At 38.7% G+C, this 9,972-nt stretch overlaps 1 protein-coding gene across 1 annotated transcript; it reads left to right on the top strand.

Moving 5' to 3' along the window:
- The first annotated feature begins 360 nt into the window (after positions 1-360).
- Positions 361-6,007, top strand: plek (pleckstrin). Its single transcript, XM_070840980.1, has 9 exons — positions 361-434; positions 2,895-3,050; positions 3,249-3,430; positions 4,234-4,325; positions 4,442-4,626; positions 4,797-4,901; positions 5,241-5,324; positions 5,431-5,500; positions 5,645-6,007. The coding sequence occupies exons 1-9, from the start codon at positions 393-395 to the stop codon at positions 5,782-5,784; spliced, it is 1,056 nt and encodes a 351-aa protein (XP_070697081.1). The 5' UTR covers positions 361-392; the 3' UTR covers positions 5,785-6,007.
- The last annotated feature ends 3,965 nt before the right edge of the window (positions 6,008-9,972 follow it).

Genomic DNA, 9,972 nt, shown 5'->3' with positions numbered 1-9,972 from the left:
TCACTCTTTGCTCTCCAGTTCAGTCTCCTCTGTCTAAATGTGAAGAGATGAGTTTTCCTGTAACCGCAGCCAAATGTTCAAGAGTTGTTCGGCATGTTTTATCAGAAGTGCTGCATTGTTATTTTTAAAATAATACTGTCCAGAGACATCAGCCGAGCAGTAGCTGTACCTAATTATACAACATAGAAGAGGAAGCTGTCTGACCAGTCAAAATTGTAACACACCCAACAGCACTTCCTGCTTGTGAGTGTGGTTGTGTGTTTGTGGTTTCGACAGAGAGGCAGAGAGACAGAGAGAGAGAGAAACGGTGGGGGTGGTTTGGTTGGGAAATAATTTTGACAGTCACTGAAAAACTGACAAAGTTGCAGGTGACCACAGCAAACAGCAGGGTAATGGAGCCACAAGTAATCAGAGAGGGATACTTGGTGAAAAAGGTGAGATCGCATTACATTTATAGAGCTGCTTAACAAAAATCTAACACTTTACAATATTATGACAGAACCGACTACTCCATTGTCGGTCCTGCATCAAAAAGTAGATGCATTCTGAATCAAAAGAGTTACGTACGTGTTCGGCTATGTAGCAACACACTCTCCACCTGTTAAAGTAAAACAAGAGGGTTTATTGTCATCTACATGAGAAAATGCTTTAAAGTAATGAATTAAATAATGAAACTATGTGTCAAATGTATCACATTTATAAGAGGTTTGACAAATTCAGTTTGGGAACCAAGAGGAGATAACTAGTGCAGTGGTGATGGACTTGACAGGACGAACAGCACCGGTACATAAGTACATTGTTTATGTCAATTCGGCACTGAGAGGAACAGATGTGAAAGTTGCTGCAGTCTGTAAAACACAAGTGAACACTTCTGTTCTACAGCTGCAACAAAAACTCAAGTTCCTGCTTCCCTCCAGAGCCAAGAGCAAAACATGACCATTAATTCTACATTGCGTATGCACATTTACATATATGCCATGCCCTACACGTAAATTGAAATTTACCAAAAAAAAAAAAAGGTGCAGTTAGGATGTGTTGTTTTCACACGTTTGGCACTTGAACCCACGCACATGTTTTTCAAGCTAAGTGTGACTTTTCGCTTTACAACCTAACATGCCACTGAAAGACACCTTCATGAATTGTATTTCAATTTTTTTGCTTTTGTGCGCTCAGTTTTATCACCTCCACCAAAGAGTGCATGTTTTTGGTGCCTTTTGTCCGTTTGTGAGCAGTATTATGGAAAAACTACTTGCTCGATTTTCATGTAACTTGAGTTCATACCATTGGCCAAGTAAGAACATATTACATTTTTGAGCAGATCTGCATCCCAAACACGAACAAGCAATTCATATTGGATCTGGACTGTTGGCTTTGGCAGCGGTCTGCCTTCTCTGAAAGCCCTTCCAGTTAATAATATTGTTTGATATAACTATGTACCCTACATGCATTACTGATTACCTTTTTTTTTTGCTTGATGATGACTGAGATAAAGTGTTATATTTTATGAATAATCTGATGACACAATGGTTGCGGCTATATGAATAGCCACAGCTGTGCGTAACGGTCATGCCTCAAGATGACTAAGGCACTTGTCAGAGAACCATCTTTCTTCATTGAGTCGTGGAACAGAAACAGGCGACATGCACGTAGCTGATTAATGGTGTGTCTATGATGTCACTTGTTGAAACAGTGTCAATAAAATACAATAGAACACTGCACTCCAGGCAAAAAATTGGTCAAACAAAAATATAAAAACTGTCTTGCACAATAAAGGGCCAAATCATCTTCAATTGTTTATTTCATGTACTGTCGATAATAAATTGATCCATCTTAGTATCGTCTTTGTAGTCAAACCCTTGAATACAACAGCCTATTGCTCTGTGCCAAAGACCTATTGTTGTCAAAAATACATCAATGTGCCATACTGTTGCAGCCCCACATATACCGTCCTACCAAATATATATTAGTCTGCTACTGAAACTAGCCCCTAACATATACACCATATAGTCCTTGCTAAAAGCTGCTGTGCGCAGCTGAAGTAGGTAATCACTTCAAATAACCTTTTCAAACTGAATCTATATATTTGTAATCACTTTTTAAAGTTGCACTTGCATGGACTTGGAAATGAAAATGACTTATTGACCGTAGTGAAACATCACACAACGTTATGTATTAAAGAAAGTATGATGATGATAATGCCACAGACAGCTAGCTGTTCAGAGGGCAACGCCTGATATTCCAACACCATAATGCTACACATTTGTCCTCTGTATGGTAGGTTTTGATGAGTTTTTTTGTGATGCTTTTGAAGTCATGTGTTTCACAGCAGATATATTTTGGGAGGGCTGTTTGTAATGTAAGTTATGTGACTTTGAATGTTATACTTTCTCAAAAGCATGCCTTGCTGCAAACAGTCACACTAGTTAAACAACATGCTTCTGTTCCCTGAAGCGGTGGAGGGAGCAGAGGACACTGCAAGCTTAACGAGGCATGATAGTGTGATAAAAAACCAAACTTAAGTGAAACAGAACATATAAAAACACAAACCCAAATTCCCGAAAGGGTTTGCCAAAGCCAGTGATTTCTCTTCCCCATATGTATTACCAGAACTCAGCGTGTTAATATCTTACTTCATGTCATTAAACTCATTGTGGGAAATGAAACCCAAAACAAAAGTAACATGTGTAAGGGGGAATTCATGCCAAACTAAGATTGAATTTGGTATTTTTCATGTCACGTTATCTTTCAAAGAAGTTACTGTAATTCTCACGAGTACCGTTAGTGGTGACACAGTAAGTATAAATCATGCTCTCTGTAACAGCTACAATCCTCGACCAATACTTTTGCACTTGTGCTCAAGGTTGCCTGGTGTCACCTGTCTTATTGATCCTCAGGGTACAGTACTAAACTCCTGGAAGGCAGTGTGGGTGGTGCTGTCAGAGGATGGGGTGGAATTCTATAAAAAGAAAACAGACCGTTCTCCGAAAGGAATGATCCCCCTAAAGGGAGCCACGCTCACGAGTCCTTGCCAGGATTTTGGCAAGAGGATGGTAAGAAAATGTCAAGTTCGCCTGCTAAAAAATCTCAACTAGCTTTGATGTAAAAATGGCACATGTAGAACATGTGGATTTCAAGACTACAATTCATGGTTAACAATTAATTTGAATTTGCAGATTTGATTAATCTTACAGCTGTATTTGTTGTTGATTTTCCTTATTTCTAATGATGACTAATGATGCCCCATTCAGCTTGTTTTCAAGATTACAACAGAGAAGAAGCAGGATCACTTCTTCCAAGCCTCGCATGTGGAGGAGAGAGAGATGTGGGTCAAGGACATTAAGAGAGCCATTACCTGCCTACAGGGGGGAAAGAAATTTGCCAGGAAGTCCACGAGACGCTCGATTCGCCTGCCTGACACAGTCAACCTGACGTATGTTCTGTAAAATCTGCTTGGTGGTTGAAACAGTTTTTTGAAAATACCAATAAATCGACTTTTTTTTTTTGCTAATAACTCACCTTTAGCCTGGATTAGTTTATTATTATTAAGAAATCATACTTGGAGAAGAAACACAGAGGTTAGATTTATGCTTTACTGTTGTTTCAAACAGCGTCTTTCATTTTTTAAAGCACTTTGAATTGGTGCTATACAAATAAATTTGCCTCGCCTTTAAAGTTGCAAGAGAAAACTCTTCGAGGATGAGGACTAACTGATGTGATTGGCAAATAATGAGTTTGGTTGTGGTTGCTGAAGCGTAAACTTGCCCAACTGCAAGAAAAGTAAGACAGGGCTGCTTACAATAACCCAAACTCTGACAAAGAGGCATCCAAGTCTGGTGTGTCTGTGTCGGCTTATTGTAATTCAACTGCACCAAATAATGGAACTAGCTTAAGATATGTTTCTTCGCCTTAGACTAACACTATGTTTGCATATAGGTATAGAGCTAATTAGCTGGATTGAACCAGATGGATTCATCAATCTTACAACTTTGTTCTTGTGGTTTTGGTTTTTGAAGCACGAAAAAAAAGTCTTTTTTTCGCCACCATTTACTCTTGCAAGTCCCCACACATGCTAAGTTAAGCTTGACAGGACTGCAGTGCTAAGTTATGACTGATGCGCTATGATTGATGAACAACCAGGGGCGGGGGTTTGGTGAATCATTAATTACTTGCGCTTGGTGATAGAATGATAGTATAGCAAGACATGATGACAGTGTCTCCCTTTCCTTTTCTCAGTGAGCTGTACACACTGATGAAAGACCAAGATGACGGAGTGAGAGAGTTAAAACTGGAGCAGGAGAATCGAGTCTTCAACCACTGCTTCACTGGTACTGTTGTCTTGGTTGTACTGAAGTTACAGGCATGGAAGAAGTTGTTTTTTGACATTCTACTGCCCTCACCATTTTTCGCTCCTTCCTGTTTTTTTTTTTTTTTTTTTGCACAGGTGCGACAGTGGTAGAGTGGCTGATTTCAAAGGAGAAAGCGAGAAATAGGCCTGAGGCCCTCATGTTAGCAACAGGGCTCCTGAATGAGGGCTTCCTCCAGCCTGCAGGTGACGTGTCAAAAGAGGGAGCAGAGAGCGCAGAGCAAACAGTCTTCTTGGATCAGACAAAAGCTCTTTATTACTTTGTAAGTGTCACAAAGTTACTATTTAACAGCTTTTTTCTTTCCTTCTTTCTTTTCCAGCAAGAGAAATAATGAGTCAGTATCAGTAAGATTGATTATCATGAAAAAAGATGAATGTATATCTGTGTTTGATGTGTGTGTGTGTGTGTGTGCATGGCTGTGCTTTGTGGCAGGCAGACAGTGGCTTCTTCTGTGAGGGCTACTCCAGTGATGAAGATGTGCTTGTGAAGGAAGAATTCAGAGGAAACATCATAAAACAGGGCTGTTTACTAAAACAGGTGAATCAAACAAAAGTGTCACTGTATATTTGTTTCACTGCAGGTTTTTAAATGTTTATTTACATGATAAAAATCTTCAATAATATTAATAAAATATATTTTTGATGAGAAACCAGGGTCTTTACTGTCCTACTGAAAAGCATCACACTTAGATAGATAAAAATAACACACAGCGATGTTGTGGTGGAAAGTCAGAAATGTTTTAGTTATTATTAGGCAAGGAACTTGTCACGTTAAATGAAAGAGGAAGTCTACTTCACATTTGCATAAAGTAAAGTCTGGTCGCGGCTTCGTGATATTCAGCAAATGAAATAAGCACATTGTGTCATTCTATCACAGGGACATAGGAGAAAAAACTGGAAGGTGCGAAAGTTCATACTGAGGGACGACCCTGCTTATATTCATTATTATGATCCTACAAAGGTAAATACATTAAGTTGTTCAAGCTGAAATGAGAATAAAACTGTTTCTGTTACTCACATAACTTTTCTTTCTGCCTTCTCTTGTCCCCTTTCTGTCTTTGTGGCAGGGCGATGACCCTCTGGGCTCGATCCATCTCCGAGGGTCCGTGGTTACAGCAGTGGAGCATGTGCCTGATGGTGAGTGAGTCCGCTGTCACAGGAAACACATGCCCCGTTGCTTCCCCACTGTGACAGACTGTGACCAGGGCATATGATTGCTGTTTACAGTCAGCAGCTACTCTTCAACTCATCCCCTTGAACTCCCTTTCCTCACCTTTTCAGCCAAAAAGTACGATATTGATGGCAACCTCTTTGAGATCATCACCTCAGATGAGACTCACTACTTCCTCCAAGCTGCTACAGCCGAAGAAAGAAAGGAGTGGATCAAAGCAGTGCAGGCAGTATCAAAAGCTGGAAAATAACAGGAGCAGTGACGGAGCTGTGGAATATGTGCCAGCCACAGTTCAACCTCTTGATTATAAAATCCCACATTTGAAATGTAGATAATTACATATGGGGCCAAGTGTATCAGCTGAGTATTATTATTAGTATCATAGCATGACTGGCAAGGCTCACTCTTCTATCAAACTAATGTTATAAAGCTTTTGTGTGGCAACTACTTCAAGATAAATAAAAGTTTTACAGTATCACACCTTATTGTCAAAGCCTAATTCTATTTTTGCATGCAAATAAGGTTGCAGTGTGTGGCAATATGCTGTTAAATCTGTAGCACTTTACATTTCAGCTCAGTGCTAACAAGGCAATAAGGAGTAATAATCTTGGGAATAACGAGCACTAATGGTGCAGTACCACAGTAATTACACAGTGAATAAGGTGGTAATGTTTGGGTGATAACAATAAGAATATTGTTGTCGTGTTACGGTTTACTTTGATGCTTTTTCCATCAAATATTCTTACCAATTATTACACTATTATAGAAATTATTCCTCATTATCATTGCATTTTGCAGTTAACAACACTTAAATCCACTTATTAATCCATTATTTGCAAAGTAACCAGCCAAGTAAACTAATGTTACTGTATTTTTTCACAAAAGACTTTACAGCAGACATGCAGACGATGTTGCAGCTGTTGTGTCTTTTAACTAAGTCCAAAACTAGAGAATATAACAAGCAGTAAGATAATAAAGAGCGGTCACAAAGGAAGAGACGCTCTGTGTTTTTGGCTTGAGGCTTATACTTCTGCCCAATGTGGTTTTTCTGATTTCCTACTCGCTCCCTTGTCTTTCAAAAGTCCAAGATAATTTGAGCTATCATACAAGTACACTCAGTTCCTGACTGTGACCAAGTCTGAATCATATTCCGCTTTCACAGTTCAGTGTCACTTTGTGGCTCATATGCCTGCAGCTTCTGTGAGAGAATTTATCAGTGACAAAAATGACTTTGAGCTTTGATAGTCAAACAGGTCAAGAAACACACACACTCATGACTGTATGAAAGTCATGCAGGTTTTAAACGAACTCCCTGCTGAGCCAAATGTAGGACAAAATAATAAAATAAAATGATACAATTTTTCCTTCCAATTTACAGATTGACCCTGTTCATTTCATTCCCTTCAGTATTATTAGCCACTTTCCAGCTCACTTTGATGTTACTGCATTTACTTTGGTGAGTACAATACTACCATAACTGAAAGCAGTTACGATCCAAACTATAAACACAAGACACATTTGTAACCAAGAAAATTCATGATCTAATTTCACTTTGATTTGATTTAATACCCTTTTTGCAGATGACAACTCTTTTCCATGTTTGTGACATTTTCTCAGTGAGTATTTTTCAAGGCATTTTGAATAATTTCAACAACATTGTCCTTTTTCTGTGGTGATATACATGGTCACAAATCCGCTTGCACACATAGCTGTTTAATCTTCCCACTTTTCAGTACAGCCCATATCTAACGTGCCTTTTGCCATATTCATAAAATACCATACATCTGGTACATTTCTGTTTTCTGTTTTATTATTCTTCTTATTATTGAAGCCTAAAATAAAAATCAGTCAATTAATGGAACATTTCTAGAAATTGTCAGCACTGACATTGAAACAAACATACATTGCTGTGGCTGCTTGCCTGCGTGCATGTTTCACTGTACTCACACAGGGGGGCACTATATAACAACCTAAGACTGCCTGTGACTGACCCATAGCAAAGTGGGATCTTCTTTTCAATGGTTAATGGTCAATTTACTATAGTTGCATAACATGGCAAAAAATTAGGTGAAATATCAACCCCCTGTGGTCAGTCACACACATATATCCTCAGAGCTTGGTGTATGTCAATGCTGCATGATAGAACTAATGTCATTCATGCTTCTGTGAATGCCTTTGAAAGATAGAAACTTTAACAATTCAATAAAGCTCAGAATACATGTTGACATCAATCAATATTACATACTGTTACTGTTTCATACATCCCCCAAGAGCTAATTACAGAGCACTTAAATGAACCACAATGTGGCTCTGTAAAAGTCGTGTTCATGCACACTGTTGCAATAAGGGTGCAGTGTACAGCAAATTGGCTTATTGCTTGTTTCCACAGAAATTCAATTTCATGTTGTGAATGGATTGGAGACAGAAAATAGATTAAAAAAAACGGATGTGGATCCCACCAAACTGGATAGACAAACAAATTAATAAATAATTCATCTCAGAGTCAAGCAAGCAGTGGAGGTGAGAGACTGTGTGTTGCCTGCAACTGTTTTTGAATTTGAATGTGGATGGTCACACAACGCAGCTGTTGTCAGTATAAAATAGAGATTTGCCAATGCAGCATTGGTTTTTCCTCAGCCAAGCAGAACAGGCATTTGCTTGCATGTCATACATGCAAAAATGAAAAAAATTACGTTAGCAGCTTTAACTGATCGTGTTTGTACTTCCTTGTATGAGAAATAACTTTCTGTTTTTTTTTGCAAACGTGTGGACCTGTAAGGCCTTTTGAGATGATATACTGTGATTCAAAGCTCTAACTAACTAGCATTAGCAGCATTAACATGAACTGGGAATTTGCTACAGATGCTAAACCATGAGCAATATACAAGGCTTTTCCTCAGAAGTCTCAGGAAGAGCCATGTGCTCAAAATGTCAAAGAAATTAAAATCCTTTTAACGCAAGCTATTTAGTGTGCAGGTCTATCTTTTCGAGTCCCCAGCTAACACATTATGTACCAAAAATGAAACATTTCATTGCATTTTCTTCATGGAAAGATAGTCATGCTATTATTGACACTTTATTAGGTATGAAGTTTACTGAATATAGTGCCAAACCATGGCATGGTTACTATGCTAACTGTGACCTGCACAGTTAAAAAGCAGTGACTTGTGACCATGAAGTAGTCAACAAAGACATGCTGCTTCCGCACAGCAGATAAAGAAGTTGAAGTTGGTGACTATTTTCAGAAACAACTTCAACCAAACATACCGCAGTGGTCTTATCAAATTTCGCCCAGAATAAGGAAACAAGTACATGATATTTCTCATTCAGCAGAGAAATGAAACTGGGAGTTACTGGCCAGTGACTCATCAATGAAGCAGAGACACTTTTAAGAAGAAGTACCAGCTCTATGTTTAAATCCTGTTTCTAATTCAGGGACAGATGAAATATAAATATGGAATGTATAGGTTTGAAAAAACATTTCTCAAACCTTGTTTATACTCTAGACAACGTGGCGTGGGCGCCTGGGGATGGCACACAAGCTACGAGTGTACATAGTGGAGTTTATGCACAGCATGTTGTGCGCTGCAGTAATTCTCCAAAGCACCAGAAGGCGAACCAATGAAACATTTACATTTTTAAAGTAAGATCATAAACCAACATGACAACATTCGGTGCCATGCAGTTCCTTGGTGTTCCTCTTGGACAAAATGAAACACTATTCACTTGTACCATAAGAAACATCAGATGCATTAGAAACTATAAACATTCCACAAACAATAAAGTTAAATAATCTTTTGTGAGTTAAAAATTAGGCCATATATCTCACAGCAGCAAATGTAAGCACCAGTAACAACAATCTTAACCAACTCTGTAGATAGCTAAATAATACAGCAGGACTCACTTGAAAACCAAATCAAACCTTTCTAATGAAAAGACTGATCCCTTCCTCTTGCAGTTTGTTTTCTTTCTTCAGCTGAAGAGAAGCTCTTTCTCTACTGAGATGGTGCTGAGGGTCTGACGGCTTATCCAGTTGTATTTCTGTTGTACGTTTTCATGCGTTCAAGAGCAGAACCAATCTGAAGGCGGTGGACACCGGAATAATAACAAGCAAAGGAGTAAGAGTTGTGAAATGTAGTATTGGAGTAAGGTGTGTAGAAATCTTCCCTGACCCTCAGTTCATTTCTGAGCCCAGTCAGATAAAAGTGCCCTCCGTAGCTCTATAGCTCCATCAGGGTCCTCAGGGTCCTCAGTTTTCAGGGAAGGACTGCTTGTCTGTTGACTGTGCAAATTTATAATAATCTAAAAATAAATAAATAAATACATTTTACAAGATAGGTCTTCCTACCTCGACTAATATGACTACATATTATACTCTGCAATGTGAAGAGTGGATAACATATTTAGATATGTATTATAAGACACTACCTTGACTTCA

This window comes from Pempheris klunzingeri, chromosome 12 (assembly GCF_042242105.1).
Source record: "Pempheris klunzingeri isolate RE-2024b chromosome 12, fPemKlu1.hap1, whole genome shotgun sequence".
Taxonomy (NCBI): domain Eukaryota; kingdom Metazoa; phylum Chordata; class Actinopteri; order Acropomatiformes; family Pempheridae; genus Pempheris; species Pempheris klunzingeri.
The sequence above is the reverse complement of the archived record's forward strand: the minus strand, read 5'-3'. Positions and strand labels throughout refer to the sequence as shown.